At 32.8% G+C, this 21,914-nt stretch overlaps 1 protein-coding gene across 1 annotated transcript; it reads left to right on the top strand.

Moving 5' to 3' along the window:
- Positions 1 to 11,400: 11,400 nt before the first annotated feature.
- Positions 11,401 to 21,177, top strand: LOC139503928 (zinc finger protein 45-like). The gene is made up of 2 exons (XM_071293949.1): positions 11,401 to 11,442; positions 19,246 to 21,177. The coding sequence occupies exon 2, from the start codon at positions 19,536 to 19,538 to the stop codon at positions 20,739 to 20,741; it is 1,206 nt and encodes a 401-aa protein (XP_071150050.1). The 5' UTR covers positions 11,401 to 11,442; positions 19,246 to 19,535; the 3' UTR covers positions 20,742 to 21,177.
- Positions 21,178 to 21,914: the final 737 nt, after the last annotated feature.

Raw genomic sequence — 21,914 nt, 5'->3', positions numbered from 1 at the left:
GTTTATATCTCTGAAACGGAAGCATTTAGAGCAAATCTGACGGTGGCAAAAATGTTCATCAAATTTAAATATATCTGCCCTGAAATTTTCAGACAACCAGTTGTTGGGTTGCTGTCCCTGAGTTCTTTGCTATTATCTTAGACATTATTATAGTATCTAATGATATCTTATGCTATAAATTATGATTTTAACCTTATTTTACATGATTTCCAAAGGATCAGCAAATGCAGGTGAGCGACACAGGCTCTTTAGAGACTCTAGTTTATTTGGTTTAAGTTTTTATTTCATTTTCTGACTCTTGATAAATTTGACAAATGCACATGTATGGTCGACCTCATACTAAACCATACGAGTATACTCATACGGTACGAGTATACGTTCAGGTATACTTATATGGTCCACATTGTACGCGTAAGGGTTCAAATCAGATATACTCATATTGTCTGGAACATATATATATATACATGTAGCATTGTTGAAAAAAAACTTATACTTGTACTCATCATGGATAATACACAATACAGAACCACATCCGCGTATAATTTATTCAATTCATCTTTCATTCTGAAACAAACTCATTTTCCTTTTTGAAAACAAAACAAACAGTTGTTTATAATGTCTGTGTCGTTTTGGTCTCTTGTGTTGTCTCATTGGCAATCATACCATATCTTCTTTTTATATGCAAACCAAAGATTGATGGAAATCTGCTGAGCACCACAAAATGCATGAATGTGTGGTATTCTTTATCATTATTTTGATTTCAAAAAAGAACATGATGGATCCAATACAAGTCTATTTTTGAGATTTACGGACCGTTTTGGCTGCTGTGGAACCTAACAGACACTGAATGGAAATCTTACTTATGTTTTATAGATATTGCAAAGGAAATTTAAATATCAAATATAGGCTCCAAATTATGTCTCCAGCATATACATAAAGAGAACGCTATGTTGGAGTTTCTTGTGGATGAACAAATATTTACTAAAGAATAAAAAGAGTATAATAGTTAGATAACTTTTCAGAAATGTTGTCTGTTTGATTGATAGAAAATCGCATAAAAATCGATAAAGCAAATACTATAATTTTTTCATTCATCAAAATAGAATTTATGCTGACAAGAAATACTTTCTAAGAACAAAAGTCCGTGCTTTTAATTAGATCTATAATATCGGGTGTAAAAAACAGAAAATTGTCTTTTGATAATGAAAAAAAAATGTTTGGACTTTAACGGTGCTTTTTTGTGGACTTTAGCGGAACTTGTTGTTGTGGACTTTAACGGTGTTTTCTTGTGGACTTTAGCGGAGGTCATTTTGTGGACTTTAGCGGCGTTGTGGACTTTAGCGGAAAATTGTTGTGGACTTTAGCGGTGTTGTGGACTTTAGAGGAATTGTGGACTTTAACGGTGCCACACGGCCCAATTAAATATATAAGGGAGAAGAAATCTATCCTATAAAAAAAAATATATGGGTTTGTATAGGAGCCTGTATTTCAGTGGTTGTCGTTTGTTTATATGTTACATATCTGTTTTTCGTTCATTTTTTTTATATATAATTAAGGCCGTTAGTTTTCTCGTTTGAATTGTGTTACATTGTCATATCGAGGCCTTTTATAGCTGACTATGCGGTATGGGCTTTGATCATTGTTGAAGCCGTACGGTGACCTATAAATATTAATTTCTGTGTCATTTTGGTCTCTTGTGGACAGTTGTCGCATTGGCAATCATACCACATCTTCTTTTTTTATATTAGATCCAACGCTGCAATTTTTCACAAAAGATTTTCCACCTTGTCGCACATACATGTATGGATAACATCATTACAGCTTATTCCTAATGCATGTAGAGCAATACTTTCAAATTGGTTAGCTTGCTTGCTTTGTTTGTATATTGTACAAAATATAAAATATACAAGTTAAACTAATAGTATGCCTATATATGTATTGTTTAAATATGTCAATCTTATTTTCAAAGCTTGTATAAACAACTATACAAACAAAGCAAGCAAGCCAACCAAAGTTTTACTTTGCAGGCATAAGAAATCAGCTGTAATGATTTTATTCAATTGGCAAATGTCCGAGCCCGTTAAAAAACGAAAACAAACTGAAACTACAGTTGCTGACTTCACTACCTTCAAAACAAAGGGAACAGTTTGGAAGTCCCATATACTGAAATGTGACAAAAATAAATACTTATAGATTTTGTTAACACTGCCATGTATGTAAATATTTCTTCGCCTTTTTTACGAACACAAAATTCAAGGACCACACATTTGCTTTTAATTATCTATACGAAAACTGCTGTACTCGTGAATATTTGCACCGGCTGTTATCAACGGTTTACTTTACACTAGTAAGTTTGTTTCATGGGTAATTGTGTTTTTCGCTGTTGTTTCGTTGCTGTCTGGTGGACGAATACATGAAATCTCCGTGCCATCATCAAACATGTTAATGGCTATATATCGGGTAATTCTAAACCCTTTTTTCTTCGCATAGAAACAACTCTTCGTTAATCTGAGCATGGAAGTAATACTTTATATCACGAACTATAAATGAGAATACACAAAATGAAAAACTAAGCAAAATTGTGAATCCCGCATTGCACGAAAAAATGTGTTGTTTTTCAGTCAATAACACATGTTCTTGGTTGATTGTAAACGCGTAGTAGTCCATCATGCATTGTGACTCATTTAGTGGATTGTTCAAAAACCTAGGTGAAAATAAATTGCGTCACATAAACAGTTACATGTGCGAGAATATAAGGCCATGTTCACATTGACCAAGTATATTGTCTAACCTATAAGTAACTCACACATAAACTAAACATAATTACGTTCCCATTGATAAAACTCAATGTTTACATGTAGTTTAAATCATGTTTTGTCTACATGCAGTCGATAGTCGATGTAGGCCGTGTGTAGGTTAAGTGTATACAAAACTAGGCATTCAGAACTTTAATTTTCCCATGAATATTTAAAAAAAAAACAATTTTTATATAAAATTGATACTTATAACATTTTATTAATGAAGTCCTTTACAGAAATATTTGTCTAAACTTGATATATTTATTTGTTATAAAAACACTTTACGTAACCTTATTAACCCCTAATCAAGACTCATCCATCATTATTGCCAAACACATCATTCATTTGAAAAGGTCTTCCCGAATCGATTGGACGTACACACTGACAGAAATATTTGCCACTGGTCTTTATACTCAAACAACGATTCACTCATAAATGCATAACTGAAAGGGTGAGGTTAATTGTTTGTTTGTGTAGTATCTCAGATCCGTAAAATACAATTAGAAATAAAATAAAAAAACATTACCCCTTCCCTTTGCCAAATACTCCTTGGAGAAAAAATACCATTTGAAACAAACAGAAAATATAAAAGTGTAGTGATCCTTAACATCGCAATTCTTTTTCTTCGTCTGTAAGCACGCTGATGGCGAGCCTACGTTTTTTATGCATAATCATCCAAAATGACTTTCTTAAAGGAGCAACCACTATTTACTTTTTAAAAAAAAGGGGGGATGGTACCAATTCAATATTTAACACTATTATGTATGGGGAAACTTTGGATTCAGAATATTTTTTCATTCTAATCATCTGAATGACCCGATTTTTTTTTAATCAAATTGTGAAAAAATCCATCCCCCTTTTTGTTTAAAGTCAAATGGTCGTTCCCTAACTGCTAGAAAAGTTGTTCGAAAATTTGAATTCGGTTCTACGTAATAAACATTTAAATGACATATAGTTTACAAGTGTAAACAAATCTTATGAAAAGGTAGCAAAACAAGGTGTATATATAGATGTGAACAAATTAAATGTGAAACTAGTGTACATTACATAAAACCAACATTTTACATGTTTACTGTACATGGCGTTTGGTGTGAACACGGCCTAAGTATGCTAATGTATACATGCATTTCCATATAGGGTAGTGGTCCTGACCTGTTACAGAAGCATGACTGAACAGTCAGAACTTAATAGAGGTAGTAACAGTTTGAAATGCAGAAACATTCAAGATCTTACACATATACTACTGTAGTATGTGAACACGAACTGGTAGAAACCTCAATAATAACATGCTGGTGATAAACATAATCAATGTGGTGTGTAAGTGTTCAATGTTTTACTGACCACCATAACTCAGAGAAAACGTGACACATGCTGGTGATATACATGTAACTTATCAATGTGGTGTAAGTGTTCAATGTTTTACTGACCACCATAACTCAAAAGAAAATGTTGACACATGCTGGTGATAAAACTAATCAATGTGGTGTAAGTGTAAAATGATTTACTGACAGTTAGAACACATAGAGAGATACATGCTGGTGATAAAACTAATCAATGTGGTGTAAGTGTACAATGATTTACTGACAGTTAGAACACATAGAGAGAAACATGCTGGTGATAAAACTAATCAATGTGGAGTTAGTGTTCAATGATTTACTGACAGTTAGAACACATTGAGAAATACATGTTGGTGATAAAACTACTCAATGTGGAGTTAGTGTTCAATGATTTACTGACAGTTAGAACACATAGAGAAATACATGCTGGTGATAAAATCATTCAATGTGGAGTAAGTGTTCAATGATTTACTAACAGTTAGAACACATAGAGAGATACATGCTGGTGATAAAATCATTCAATGTGGAGTAAGTGTTCAATGATTTACTTACAGTTAGAACACATAGAGAGACACATGCTGGTGATAACACTAATCAATGTGGAGTTAGTGTTCAATGATTTACTGACAGTAAGAACACATAGAGAGATACATGCTGCTGATAAAACTAATCAATTTGGAGTTAGTGTTCAATGATTTACTGACAGTTAGAACACAAAGAGAGATACATGTTGGTGATAAAATTATTCAATGTGGAGTAAGTGTTCAATGATTAACTGACAGGTAGAACACATAGAGAGATACATGTTGGTGATAAAACTAATCAATGTGGAGTAAGTGTTCAATTATTAACTGACAGGTAGAACACATAGAGAGATACATGTTGGTGATAAAACTAATCAATGTGGAGTAAGTGTTCAATTATTAACTGACAGGTAGAACACATAGAGAGATACATGTTGGTGATAAAACTAATCAATGTGGAGTAAGTGTTCAATTATTAACTGACAGGTAGAACACATAGAGAGATACATGTTGGTGATAAAACTAATCAATGTGGAGTAAGTGTTCAATTATTAACTGACAGGTAGAACACATAGAGAGATACATGCTGGTGATAAACATAATCAATGTGGTGTTATGTTCAATGTTTTACTGACCACCATAACTCATAAAGAGAAATGTTGACACATTCGTGTAATATAACTAATCAATGTGGCATGAGTGTTCAATGTTTTATTGCCCACCAAACCCACAGAAAGACATGTGGATACATGCTGGTTATAAACACAGTCAATGTGTTGTATTAGTATTCGATGTTTCACTGACAGCAAGAACTAAGAGACATGTAAAATTGGGAATGGAAACAGGGAATTTGTAAAACTTATCAATGTGGAGTTAGTATTCCATCATTTACTGACAGTTATAACACATAGAGAGATACATGTTGGTGATAAAACTAATCAATGTGGTGTTAGTGTTCAATGATTTACTGACAGTTAAAACACATAGAGAGATACATGCTGGTGATAAAATTATTCAATATGGAGTAAGTGTTCAATGATTTACTGACAGTAGAAAACATAGAGAGATACATGCTGGTGATAAAATTATTCAATGTTTTGTAAGTGTTCAATGATTTACTGACAGTAAGAACACATAGAGAGATACATGCTGGTGATAAAATTATTCAATGTTTTGTAAGTGTTCAATGATTTACTGACAGGTAGAACACATAGAGAGATACATGCTTGTGATAAAATTAATCAATGTGGAGTAAGTGTTCAATGATTTACTGACAGTTTGAACACATAGAGAGATACATGTTGGTGATAACACTAATCCATGTGGAGTTAGTGTTCAATGATTTACTGACAGTTAGAACACATAGAGAGATACATGTTGGTGATAACACTAATCCATGTGGAGTTAGTGTTCAATGATTTACTGACAGTTAGAACACATAGAGAGACACATGTTGGTGATAAAACTAATCAATGTGGAGTAAGTGTTCAATGATTTACTGACAGTTAGAACACATAGAGAGATACATGTTGGTGATAAAACTAATCAATGATGAGTAAGAATTCAATGATTTACTGACAGTTAGAACACATAGGGGAGATACATGCTGGTGATAAAACTAATCAATGTGAAGTAAGTGTTCAATGATTTACTGACAGTTAGAACACATAGAGAGATACATGTTGGTGATAAAACTAATCAATGATGAGTAAGAATTCAATGATTTACTGACAGTTAGAACACATAGAAAGATACATGTTGGTGATAAAACTAATCAATGATGAGTAAGAATTCAATGATTTACTGACAGTTAGAACACATAGAGAGATACATGCTGGTGATAAAACTAATCAATGTGAAGTAAGTGTTCAATGATTTACTGACAGTTAGAACACATAGAGAGATACATGTTGGTGATAAAACTAATCAATGATGAGTAAGAATTCAATGATTTACTGACAGTTAGAACACATAGAGAGATACATGTTGGTGATAAAACTAATCAATGATGAGTAAGAATTCAATGATTTACTGACAGTTAGAACACATAGAGAGATTCATGTTGGTAATAAAATTATTCAATGTGGAGTAAGTGTTCAATGATTTACTGACAGTTAGAACACATAGAGAGATACATGTTGGTGATAAAACTAATCAATGTGGAGTAAATGTTCAATTATTAACTGACAGGTAGAACACATAGAGAGATACATGCTGGTGATAAACATAATCAATGTGGTGTTATGTTCAATGTTTTACTGACCACCATAACTCATAAAGAGAAATGTTGACACATTCTTGTGATATAACTTATCAATGTGGCATGAGTGTTCAATGTTTTATTGCCCACCAAACCCACAGAAAGACATGTGGATACATGCTGCTTATAAACACAGTCAATGTGTTGTATTAGTATTCGATGTTTCACTGACAGCAAGAACTAAGAGACATGTAAAATTGGGAATGGAAACGGGGAATTTGTAAAACTTATCAATGTGGAGTAAGTATTCCATGATTTACTGACAGTTATAACACATAGAGAGATACATGTTGGTGATAAAACTGATCAATGTGGTATAAGTGTTCAATGATTTACTGACAGTTAGAACACATAGAGAGACACATGCTGGTGATAAAACTAATCAATGGGTGTAAGTGTTCAATGATTTACTGACAGTTAGAACACATAGAGAGATACATGTTGGTGATAACACTAATCAATGTGGTGTTAGTGTTCAATGATTTACTGACAGTTAGAACACATAGAGAGACACATGCTGGTGATAAAACTAATTAATGTGGTGTAAGTGTTCAATGATTTACTGACAGTTAGAACACATAGAGCGATACATGTTGGTGGTAACACTAATCAATGTGGTGTTAGTGTTCAATGATTTACTGACAGTTAGAACACATAGAGAGACACATGTTGGTGATAAAAGTAATCAATGTGGAGTCAGTGTTCAATGATTTACTGACAGCTAGAACACATAGAGAGATACATGTTGGTGATAAAACTAATCAATGTGGAGTCAGTGTTCAATGATTTACTGACAGTTAGAACACATAGAGAGATACATGTTGGTGATAAAAGTAATCAATGATGAGTAAGAATTCAATGATTTACTGACAGTTAGAACACATAGAGAGATACATGCTGGTGATAAAATTATTCAATGTGGAGTAAGTGTTCAGTGATTTACTGACAGTAGAACACATAGAGAGATACATGCTGGTGATAAAATTATTCAATGTTTTGTAAGTGTTCAATGATTTACTGACAGTTAGAACACATAGAGAGACACATGCTGGTGATAAAACTAATCAATGTGTAGGTCAATCAGTATAGGTCAAAGTACATGCTTCACTACGGATTATTGGCTCAGACCGGACAGTGAATTATAAAGGGGTCTCATTAGGGGGTTATCATCTAGTACAGGTCAAAGTACATGCTTCACCGCGGAGCCTGGGCTCATGCCGGACAGCGAACTATAAAGGGGGTTTCATTGGGGATTCTGATCCAGTACAGGTCAAAGTACATCATGCTTCACCACGAAACCTTGGTTCAAACCCGACAGCGAACTATAAAGGGGGTCTCATTGGGGGTTCTGATCCAGTATAGGTCAAAGTACATGCTTCATTATGGATCCTTGGTTCACACTGGACAGCGAACTATAAAGGGGGCTCATTGGGGGTTCTGATCCAGTACAGGTCAAAGAACATGCTTCACCACGTGCGAGGAGCCTTGGTTCACACTGGACAGCGAACTATAAAGGGGGTCTCATTGGGGGGTTCCGTTTCAGTATAAGTCAAAGTACATGCTTTACCACGGAGCCTTTGTTCACACCGGACAGCGAACTATAAAGGGTCCTAAAAATGACTAGAGTAACACCATTCAAACCGGGAAACCATCGGTCTCATCTGTATATAAAATGGCTCTAAAGAGCATGTGTTGCTCACCTTGGTCTATGTGCATATTAAACAAAGGACACAGATTGATTCATGACAAAATTGTGTTTTGGTGATTGTGATGTGTTTGTAGATATAACTTTACTGAACACTCTTGCTGTTAAAAATATATCTATTTATTAAATTATTATGCACTGTGCCCAGTAGTTAGAGAGAAAAACATTTTGTAAAAATTTACCAAAATTCACAAAATTTATGAAAATTGTTAAATTTGACTATAAAGGGCTATAACTCCTTAAGAGGCCAATTGACCGTTTTGCTCATTTGACTTATTTGTAGTTATTACTTTGCTGAACATTATTGCTGTTTTAAGTTTATCTCTATCTATAATAATATTCAAGATAATAACCAAAAACGGTAAAATTTCCATAAATTACCAATTCAGGGACGGCCACCCAACAACCGGTTGTCCTATTCATCTTAAAATTTCGGGGCAGATAACTTGATAAACAATTTTACCCCTGGTCAGATTTGCTCTAAATGCTTTGGTTTCAGAGTTTTAAGCCAAAATCTACATTTTACCCCTATGTTCTATTTTTAACTATGGCTGCGCCATCTTGGTTGGCTGGCCGGGTTATCGGACACATTTTTTCAACTAGATACCCCATTGATGATAATGGCCAAGTATGGTTAAATTTGGCCCAGTAGTTTCAGAGGAAAAGATGTTTGTAAAAGTTAACAGACGAAGACGGACGACGACGACGACGGACGACGGACGCCAAGTGATGAGGAAAGCTCACTAGGCCCTTTGTATTTTCTCTATTCTTTATACTTTACCACCCAATTACTTCCTTTTTTTCAAATTGTTTTTGGCGCATTTTTTTCTTTGATTTATTAAGCTATGTTCTACACTGTTTGCCCAGTATTTTTTGTTCTGCAAACCCCATTCAGACACCCTCTATATATGATTAGGATCCAACTTCAATATGTATTTCTTTTGCCCTAAAATCAATGTAGGAATAGCACAACTCATAGCCAGTTTGACCTCATTCATAACTATGTAAATAAGATTTAACCATCTTTTTGATCTAGTGCTCATGTTTTGGATTTTTTGCCGGTCAGATTTTCGAAATCGCATTGATCCCTATATTTTATTTGTATTTTGCTTTTTTTATTCCTCAATTAATCTCCTATCAATATATACTAGTTTTATGGAAAGTTATTCATTTTGAAAATGAGCAGCGAACTTCCTTAACAACTGATGTTTGTGCGTCCGGCTAAGCTAACTAATTATTATAAGGTTATTTATCTTTATTTCTGTTCCGGACCATATGAGTATTTGGACCATACGCGTAATCATGGTCATGACCATATGCGTATACTCATATGGTCTGACCATATGCGTATGGTCCGACCGTACGCGTATGGTCGGACCATATGAGTATAATACTCGTTTGGTTTTTAACGGGCCGGACCATATGAGTATTTGGACCATATAGGTATTTATTTCAAATTACATTATAAACGTTTCAATAATACAAAAACTTTATCTAAAAACACTATGATGGTAACATAACAATTTGCTAATTCAAAAACTACGTAAAAATCAAATATTGATACCATAGTTAGTTTTCATCTCTAGATACATTCTTACATGTAGGCTTGGGTGACATGTACTTCCACACGGTATCATGGCTTTTTTGCATTCGCAAGTCTTGGTTGTGCACGATCCTTTTCATGTACACCTTTTGTTTGCGAGTGAAAAGCTAGCCTTTTTGCAGCTGCGTACAGTGAAACCGAGGTCTTTGGCCATTTTGATTTCTATGGTGTTTTTAAAAGTTCTAGATCTCAAATTTCCTAAAAATGACTGCAATACACCATATTCACAAGACATTTTAAATAAACTATGTTACTTTCCAGTGACTTCTTGTGTAACAGTTGATAAAGAAATTTTTAAAATTTAATTTCTAAGTCGACATATTCATAGTGCCATTCACTCGTAATAACAAATCGGTAATGACCATCGGTAATGACCAAAGGTATAAAATGTGTTTATCATAGTTTTGACAATTAAGTAAAATTAACTTTGTGAAACTTCTATTTTTTCTTTAGCTAATCTTTTTATTATAAAATAATCATAAAATTACCTATATGATAGCGTCTTTTTAATGAACGGTCATACCATATGAAGAGTTAAGAAGTATTAAAAGTAAACTGTAACAGAATGTTAATTACCCCGAACATACGCGTACGGTCGGACCATACGCGTATGGTCGGACCATATGAGTATATACCCATATGGTCATGACCATACGCTGGTCATGACCATACGCGTATGGTCCAAATACTCATATGGTCCGGAACATTTCTATATAGTTAGAAAAAAATGTAGGCCGAGATTGTTAAAGGTCGAGTGTGTATAGGCCGAGATTGTTAACGGTCGAGTGTGTATAATAGGCCGAGATTGTTAAAGGTCGACTTTGTATAAGCCTAATTTTAAAAGTATAATGATGATTTAGCTGTACTCAGGGTCGGCAGAGTATACAAATAAGTCTAGTGGACATATATTACACAAGCTATATAGGTGGATCACCCCCCCCCCCCCCCCCCTCCCCCTTTTTCGTGGGAAAAAAATGGTTAATTATTATATAGGGAATCACTGAAGCATGACTGTGGAGCGGCTTTATACAATATAAATGACACAACGTTCCATGTTCACTATTCACAGAGACACTATGTATGAGTTCACCTATACAAAACGGTGATTCGTATCCACTGAGGAGGTGTTCCATAATAATGGAAGGAAATACATATTGAAGAATATAACGTTGGTTTCTTTCCCCCGACTTAAATTCTCCCTTCAAAACACTTCTAGTAAGTTGTTTAGAAGACAATGGTTTATTTTATTCTTTACAAACTAGAGTAAGCAATAAATGGGTATAATTAATACTACTTATAACGTAAAAACTTGAACAAAGAAGTTGTTATCTAACAAAATAAATATTTCCCCACTTCAAATGAAATCGTATCTTTAATATTTATAGACAATAGACAATATTTTATTGGCACAAACGCATTTACAATAAATGGTAATGACCGAATGGATAAACAATTTGCTATTCATGGTAGTAAAATACAAACAATTATATATATATATGTAAATAAACGATTAAAGGTATAATGAAAATCTATTACAATAGATTACTTCTTGCATTAAAACAAGGCACTGGCTACGATTACATGGAAATGTAACAATAATAAAAATATTATTGTTACATTGGAGACTAAATGCCGGAATGCATGGTTGGGTAAGGACCTGTTTAATTACGAATGTAACAATAATTATTGAGGCTACGGTTACATTGCGTTATTGTTACATGAAAAAAAGCAATGTACGATGGGAGTAGTAATATGTACTAAATAATAAAAGTTGAGGACATTTATTACATACATTTAAAACATACAATTTATTTACTGTAATTTTTTATTTACAATGACAATTTCTACATATCCAGTAAGTTGTTTTTAAAGTCCGACACATTTTTGATGAACGAAATTACGTCCTCCACGGATACGTGTACATACAGAATTTCTTAGTATTTTAGTTACAGTTAGCAAACTTTGCTTTTGATTATCAATTTGCGTCAAGTTATAAATTTTAAGCTGTATGAAATGTATACATCTTGATATTGATTCAGTTTCGTTTAAAACGCATCCCAAGTTTTATTTTTTTTCACCATAAACAAAATTGGTTCAAAGTATAATGACAGTAATAAGAGTAGGACTGGTGTGCAGTTAAATACTTAAAAAAAGTGAAACCATTGAACTATATTTTTCGCCTTTGACAGTCACACTCCTAATCTTGAGTAGTATCTTTAAGAACATCAAAACCATTAATACGTAGTAAAACTATTCAAGTTGTACACCATTTGTTGAATAATAATATTTTATTATTTATCAGTATTAAATTACAAGTATTGTTTAGTACATATGAAAGAATGAAGCAATACAACTATAGAAGTTTAATCAATCTAGCGTACATTGCTGTTTTTCATGTAATAATAACGTAATGTAACCGTAGCCTCAGTAATTATTGTTACGTTTGTAATTAATCGGTTCCCCACCCAACTTTGCATTCCGGCAATTAGTCTCCAATGTAACAATAATATTTTTATTATTGTTACATTTCCATGTAACCGTAGCCAGTGCCTTAAAACAATTTGTTACGAAAGAGGAAGATAATTTTAGTGCCTTATAAGATGTATTATTAAGTATAAGATTTATTATATTTTTATCACACAATGTGGTTACACTTTTTCCTGTAATATTAAACATTTTTAATACAAAAGACTCTAATACTGGAGTAACCGCTACAGTGTAGCAACATGTGCTGTTCATTTTCAATTTCGCCACTTTTACAGATTTCACAAATTCTTTGATCTCTGGGCATTTTTAAATATCTTCCTCTTTCAATGGCAAGGTTATGAGCACTAACTCATGTTTATATAAACCTTTCTCTTGGATTTTTCTGGATATATTTTACATCAATAAGCACAAAAAAGGACTTAGGTAGGACTTTGTAACTACGTAAAAATTTCTAACCGGCAATGAAAATTTCTTGTCCAAATTAGGTGTCAAAGTTCCCCCCAAAATTTGCTCTCAAACTCCAGACGTAAAAAATGGCTTCAGCGTTATGACGTCGTAGGAAGGTGTCCCTGAAAAATGACAAAATAGCCTTGCCAGACGTCATAATTATTTGGACTATAAACATGATAAAAGGCCCAGAAATCAAACATTGACAAATGTTATACATTTCAACTGGGAAAATTAACGTCCAGGTTTTAGTACAAACAATGAATAAAAAACATATATATGATATTATACTATGTTACCACTGTCTGTCCAGTCGTCTGTATGTTCGTGTGCGTTCATCTGCCCCATTATCATGATTATGGGTATATAGATATTCCACATAACTTTTTGATTGAAACCTACAATGTACATTGTACATGTTGTAACTTAAGGTCAATCATGTCAATCATGGTCCAGTAACAGGATTTATTGTGGTATTTTCTATAAAGTTGCATATCTATCCAAGCATATCAGTTTTACAACTATCTTGAGGTTCTATCCCTAGTTCATAGTTAAGCAACTAATTACTTCACTTGACATGAGATAGAAATGTTGCTGTTTACCAGACTGTCTTTTCTGATTTTATTTATGCAGACATACGAGACATATCTTTGAGTCAGCAGTTTATTTGCTATAGTCATGATAGATAAGAAAGAATATGTGACATACATGCCAATGAGACAACTCACAATCCAAGTTACAATGCATAAAAAAGTTTATATGTCAAAGTACAGTCTTCAAAACAGAGCTTTAAATTATGTTGACATCTACCATTCTACATAATCTACCAAATTTTGTTTCCTCATGAATATATAAAGGAAGATGCAAGGTATAAATCAATGAGGCAGTAGATTATATAAAATTCTTGTACATGTTGTATATGGGCAGGAATTCGCTAATGCTACTTTAGTGTGACATTGTAAGAAAAAAATAAAAATCATTATAAGCTTCTAAATTTTTTACAAATTATTGCTACAAATGGTGTCCTTCTATTTGTAACCAAAAAAATCATTTTTAAACTTGCGTCAGTTTGGAACCAAAGCAAATAATGAATTTGGAGCATGTAACATGGACACTTTTTCCAAATTCAGATTAATGATTCCTTAACTTATTCAACATTCAATATCATATATATTGATCACAAAACATTGTCTATCATCAAAACTCTAAAATCTATATTTTCATTTCTTTCAGAAATTGTGTGATAGCAAGTTTCCTCTACTTTTCTGTCAATGTTACATGCAATGTTTAAGAGATAAATACAGTAAGAATCATTTTCTTTCTGAACATGTAAAGGCTCTTTTTCATTGTGTTACCCTCACATTAAAAAATTGTATTAATATTTTTGCAATTATCTCATTTCTGTCATAAAATAGTGACTTAAATGTTGCATGTAACGTGGACACAAAAAATATGAATAATGAACCATGCCAGAATTGACCTTAAAAGATATAAAAAGCCTCCAAACAACCATCTGAATGTAAATTATACAATTATACTGCCACATTTCTCATATATGATATTATTTAAATAGTGGTTAATACCAAAACCATTCACCTAAATTTCAGACAGCAGACATATTTTTTAACTATACCAGTAGTTATGCTTGTTCATGGTGGTACACTATGGAAGGCTAAATTAAACGATATTCAAAAGTCAAAATAACCAGAAAAATAAAATTAAGACCAAAGATAGATCAATTGATGAAGGAGTCATCCAAAATTTCCACAACATGAAACATTTTTATATCAGTAAGTAAGCAACCCGTTTTGTTATGCACAGGGATGAGATTGATAAGAAGACAACCACACAATCATCAGCATCCACGAAGTTTCTCACTTGATAACTTAATACTGACAAAGTAAGGGTACAAAATGATTACATGTATCCCTCATTTATGTGACACAGTTACACTTAAAACTAATAGTATGAAAAACCAAGACAAAATATGGACAAATCTACGAGAGGTTGATACAGCTGCATTTATTGAGAATCTTATTTTCAATCGTTTACATAACTTCTATAAAGAACAATTTGGGTTTCATCTTTGAGTTTGTTGTCTGATAGACATATTACCCTATATCTCGTTTTATTTCTGCTGGTTAATCTTACATTTATGATAACTTTTTAAGGTTTAAACAATAAATTTTATTTCAAACATTAAAATATTCAAAACAAGTTTCTTGTTTCTTGTTTTCTGTCTCCAACATCTTCAACTATCTATCTGAAAAAAGAAAAAAACAAAACACAATTAATCTACCCTCAATCAGAACCAAAATCCATGCATAGATTATAAAATTTACAATATAATATAGAAACTCTCAAATATCTTGTTTCGATTTTTCAATGCCATTTCATCTTGAAAACTTGTTACCTAAACTACAGGAAGCCACAATTTAAAGGGCCCCATAATGACCAGGGTAAAACAATTCAGAAGAGAAAACCAACACCCATTAGACCATAGTCCTGTTTTCAACTTTATTTGGCCTTCTTTTACTTTTTTGTTTCATTAGCGTCACTGAATAGTCTTATGTAAACGAAAAGCGTTTCTGGCCTACAAAATTTAAATTTTGGTATCCATGATGAGTTTATTATTATTATTTTGAAATCAGAATTAAGGAGCCTGAACCTCTTATAAATCAAAAGATATTCTGGAATGTCAAATATTGGCATAAAAATTTAAAAAAAATGTTACAAATTGAATTCCTCATGATTTCTATAATGAGCATCAGTAAATACACATGATACATGTGTTGACTGGTGAATGAAAAGGGATAAATAAACAAGATTTTGAAATAACTATCTTCTACACTGCTCAGCTGTAGAATGGTCAAATTGTAGATCACTAGTATGTCTGCATACACAGTCACCATCATCTGGTTTTCTGACACAGAACTACTATCTGACTGGCTGAAAGGACCGTCACCACCTGACTCACTAATAGGGACCTTATCAGACTGGCTAACACAGACATCATAATCTGCCAGGCTGATAGGGTTGTATCACCATCTGACAGGCTGAAAGGGATATCACCATCTGACTGGCTGACAGGGATATCACCATCTGACTGGCTGACAGGGACATCACCATCTGACTGGCTGACAGGAACATCACCATATGACTGACTGACATGAACATCACCAACTGACAGACTAATATGAACATCACCATCTGCCAGGCTGACTAGGACATTACCATCTGTTGGCTGACAGGGACATTACCCTCGGACTGGCTTACAAGAACATCACAGACTGACTGACTGGCAGGAACATTACCAACTAACTGATTGACTGATATGTACATCACCATCTTCCAGGCTGATAGGGACATCACAATCTGTCTGGCTGCCAGGGACATCACCATCTGACTGGTTGACAGGGACATTATCTTTTTGCAGCATCTTCCTGAGTTTTCTTCATCATATTTATTGCTGATCATCTTTTTCTTTCTAAGGTTTATATTGCCTGTAGATTTTTTTTATTAAAAATTGCATGTAAATTTTCAAGACCGACACCAATTTTGTTGTCAATGAAGAAAATACACTTCTAAAAAGAATATCTATATTTAGAAATAAAGATGAAGTTTGATGGTGGTAAAACAAGTTAAATTATCAATAATCTCTTTATAGAGCAAAGGAGTAAGTAAATGTTATCAGTTCTGTTCATGCGTGTAACATTGACAGAAAAGTAAAAGGTTGTATGTCAATGTTACATACATGAAGACCAGAAGATGAAAGTGGTGTGCTTAATAGTCAACTTTGGAGAAATAATATAATTGCTGCCCAGTAATATCTAATTAATCATTTAGGTTATAAAATGTTATATAAATGTCTGACTTTAAGGAAGTAATACCTTTGCATGTAACATAAAAAAATCTTGACACAAAATATTGTTGTCAATGTTACTAACTAGTGTTAAAAGACAAATTAAACCGGAAAACATGAAAACGCTTTAATTTTGTAAAATAAAAATAAGATAATAGCTCCATATGGAAGTAAGTTTTGTTTACGCATGTAACACTGGCCTGAACATGTAGAAGTCTAAATAATAGACTCTGTCAATGTTACATACACAATTTCTTAATGAAAAAAAAGTTTAATTTGGGTTTACTTTATACATTATTTTTTAAAATAGGTATCATAATAATAACTTTGAATATTAAAAATTAGATTAACTGTTGATTTCAACACAGTAAAATCTTCTCATGTAACACAAAAAAGACCTGATATAAAAATCGTAGTCCATGTTACTCATAAAGTTATCATAGGAGCATCAAAGAAATTGTGTTATGACAATATTTAAGATGTTAGTCATTTATAAACTCAGATAAACTCATTTTAAAGCTCATAACAGAGGTTTGGAAATCAATGCTTTTAAAACATTATAATTCTGGGTTATGTATGTAACATTGACAGGAACACCAACAAATGACGAGGAAAAATTGCTAGTCAATCAGGAAAACAATAAACACAAATAATTTAAACTCATTTATTGCTTTAATATCATTTTAATGAAGCAAATTTAAATTTCAACAAGATTTTATTGATTGAATAATTGTATGCACATTTATTAGGTTGTAGCATGTAACCTGGACGCAGAAGATGTGTCAATATTACATATGCCTTTAAACGATAAGAATTACAAGTAAATATTGTAAAGTCAAGAAAGATCAACAACTTCTCTGTTAAGAATTCAGCATAAATTTACATTTGATTTAATATTATGCACTGGCCAATTATGCTTTAAGTGTAATAAAGTAATATTGTTTTTATTCTGGTGTCAATGTTACATTTTATGTTTTCAAATTAAGTGGCCAGTTATCTTTATAATGCTGAGAATGAATACAAGTACTAGTTAATCAAATTGGCAATTAATCTATGGTATTTCATGTAAAAAATTAGATTGATAAGGCAAACCGTACAAAAAAAAGCTTTTGCATGTATCATAGACACCTTTCCTTTGTAAATATTTTCGTGTCAATGTTATGTACAGAAATCTCTCCAGCAATAAAATGAATATCGTAAGGGTCAAACCTGTTTAAATACAAGATAAACTTATATTTTTTGACAAAATTGCAAAGCAAGTCACACATCATTATCAAAGAACCTAATTTACACAGAAAGTGCATGTAACACTTCATTGTGAGGTCAAATTAACCTGGTCCCACTCTCTTATCATCTGCTTGATCACTGGTATATGCCTAGTGTGAAAGATGACAAAGCCACATTTTAATGTAATTGTCAGTGGGTTGAAATGTGAAAAAAATAATTATGGTAATGCTTACTATTAAAAGTATACAACTGTTATAAAAAGATGAGTATTATTGGGCAGTATTGACACGAAAATGAAATAAATTTTCTTACCTTCTATATTTTTCAAACTTCAGTTGATTGATAAAAATCATGAAATCCAAATTGTATCCATTGTTGACACCTTTCAAAATTTGCCATGCTGGACCAATAACTTGTTTCCAAAGCTAATCAGCTAATGAAAAGGTGCATGTAACATTTGTTGACGGGAAAAGTTACATGCACTTGTCCATTTTCAAACGTATTTTATTTGCAGCAATAATCGGATTCTGTTCAAAATGGGGTTTCTAAATGATAGACGGATCATTTTGCAGTTGATTTTCAACTATTATAGTAGAACAATTCTTCAGGCATATTCTAAATATGACTAGGGGTTTTGCCACTGCAGAAATGTCACACTTTTTGTCTACAGTTTTCAACTACCAGCACATAACAAGTGCTGATTTTTTGTTGATTTTTTTAATTGGATCCATTTTTTTTGCATTTGGCAATAAAGACTAATCCACTTTGATATTTAAACAATGTTTATTCTCCATATTTGCATGATTTCTTTATTTTTTAATTGGATAAACACTATTGACCCTAAAATTTCACTAGCGAATTCCTGCCCATATATATAGCATGGAATTAGAATTACTAACATATGGAGAATGTTAAAATAGATATTTTATATTATGTAAAATGCAGAAAAGTATCAAAAGGTTATTATGTCTTTTTTTTTTGTGTGTTCCTTACAGAGTCTAACAACATGAACAAGCATGACAAGTTGAAGAATGCACATACTGGAGATAAACATTATCAATATTATAAGATGTTAGAGGGAGGAGATGATTTAGTCACAATCAATGGTACTCTACAGAGACACATCAACACACAGGCTGGTGATAAACAATAGCAATAAGATGTTAGAGGGAGGAGATGATTTAGTCACAATCAATGGTACTCTACAGAGACACGTCAACACACATACAGGTGATAAACAATATCAATAAGATGTTAGAGGGAGGAGATGATTTAGTCACAATCAATGGTACTCTACACATGCTACAGAGACACATCAACACACAGGCTGGTGATAAACAATATCAATAAGATGTTAGAGGGAGGAGATGATTTAGTCACAATCAATGGTACTCTACAGAGACACATCAACACACAGGCTGGTAAAACATATCATAAATGTGATGTGTGTGCTAAAGAATTTTCTCATGATAGTCACTTAAAGATACACGTGAGAACACATACCGGTGAAAAACCATATAAATGTGATGTTTGTGGTAAATTATTTAGTGAGGGTGGTAACTTAAAGAAACATATGATAACACATACTGGTGAAAAACCCCATAAATGTGATGTTTGTGCTAGAGAATTTAGTCACGGTAGTGACTTAAAGAAACATATGAGAACGCATACGGGTGAAACACCATATAAATGTGATGTGTGTGCTAGAGAATTTATTCAAAGTAGTCACTTAAAGAGACACGTAAGAACACATACAGGTGAAACACGTAGTAAATGTGATGTTTCTTCTAAAGAATTTAGTCATAGTAGTCATTTGAAAAGACACATATTAAGAACACATACAGGTGAAACACGTCATAAATGTGATGTTTGTGCTAGAGAATTTAGTCAAAGTAATCAATATAAGAGACATGTCAGAACACATACCGGTGAGAAACCTCATGAATGTGATGTTTGTTTTAGAAAATTTACTCTAAGTAGTGACTTAAAGAGACATATGAGAACACATACTGGTGAAAAACCTCATGTATGTGGTGTTTGTTTTAGAAAATTTAATGAAAGAAGTGACTTAAAGGGACACATGAGTACACATACTGGAGACAAACCACATGGCTGTGATTTGTGTGGTAAACAGTTTAGTTATCGTAGTAGTTTACAGAGTCACGTGAGAACTCATACAGGCGAAAAAAATTATCACTGTGATGTATGTGGGAAAGCGTTTAGTCAGCATAATAATTTACAGAGTCACATGAGAACACATACTGGTGATAAACCTTTTGACTGTGATGTATGTGGTAAAGGGTTTCGTCACCATGGTAATTTACAAACTCACATGAGAACACATACAGGGGAGAAACCTTATGACTGTGATGTATGTGGTAAACTGTTTAGTCGGCTTGATAGTTTAAAGAGACACATAAGAATACATATTGAGGATAAAGCAGACAACACTCACATCGAGATGTCTGTCGTTCAGGTTCAGTGTGAGTGATATTTACATAAACACATGAGAACACATACTAGTCAAATCAAGGAAAATCTAATTTCGTACCAAATTTCATGAATTCAGACTTGCAGAGAAAGCTACTTCGCCACAAACATCATACATATGACACACATGCTGAAAAGTTGTTTTCAGAAGAAATGTGATTAAAGAGACACATACTGGAAATAACTATTAAACCTTATGTATGTGATGTATTTAGAAGAGGGTTGTATAATAATGAAATCTGATTATGACATATATATGCATAAAAATATATACTGTGAGGTTTAAATATTGGCGAAACATTAATTGAAATGATGATTCATATATAGAGATGTATAAGAGTGATTTATGAGAACACATAGAGATAGAGATGTATAATAACACTTGTATAGAGATAGAGATATAATAACACTTGTATAGAGATAGAGATGTATGTAGACATGATGTAGTGGATGCATTCTTTAGAATCTAACCCTTCATATAGACTAGATATATAAGAACACATAGAGATAGTGATGTATGTAGTGGATGTAGTGGATACATTCTTTAAAATCAAACACTTCATATAGACTTAGAGATATATACAGATATAAGTACACATAGAGATAGTGGTGTATGTAGTGGATACGTTCTTTAGAATCTAACCCTTCATATAGACTAAGAAATATAAAAGAACACATAGAGAAAGTAATGTATGTCATGTATGTAGTGGATACATTCTTTAAAATCAAACACTTCATATAGACTTAGAGATATATAAGTACACATAGAAATAGTGATGTATGTAGTGGATGCATTCTTTAGAATCTAACCCTTCATATAGACTAAGAGATCTATAAGACACATAGAAATAGTGATGTATGTAGTGGATGCATTCTTTAGAATCTAACCCTTCATATAGACTAAGAGATCTATAAGACACATAGAAATAGTGATGTATGTAGTGAATGCATTCTTTAGAATCTAACCCTTCATATAGACTAAGAGATCTATAAGACACATAGAGATAGTAATGTATGTAGTGGATGCATTCTTTAGAGTCTAATCCTTCATATAGACTAAGAGATCTATAAGAACACAAAGAGATATTGATGTATATAGTGTGTGCATTCTTTATAATCTAACCCTTCATATAGACTAAGTGATATATAACAAGAATGTGTCCAAAGTACACAG

This window comes from Mytilus edulis, chromosome 14, assembly GCF_963676685.1.
Source record: "Mytilus edulis chromosome 14, xbMytEdul2.2, whole genome shotgun sequence".
Lineage (NCBI taxonomy): Eukaryota > Metazoa > Mollusca > Bivalvia > Mytilida > Mytilidae > Mytilus > Mytilus edulis.
The sequence above is the reverse complement of the archived record's forward strand: the minus strand, read 5'-3'. Positions and strand labels throughout refer to the sequence as shown.

Coding starts and splice junctions, on each gene's coding strand:
- LOC139503928 (XM_071293949.1), top strand. CDS start 19,536: ATGGTACTCTACACATGCTACAGAGACACATCAACACACAGGCTGGTG.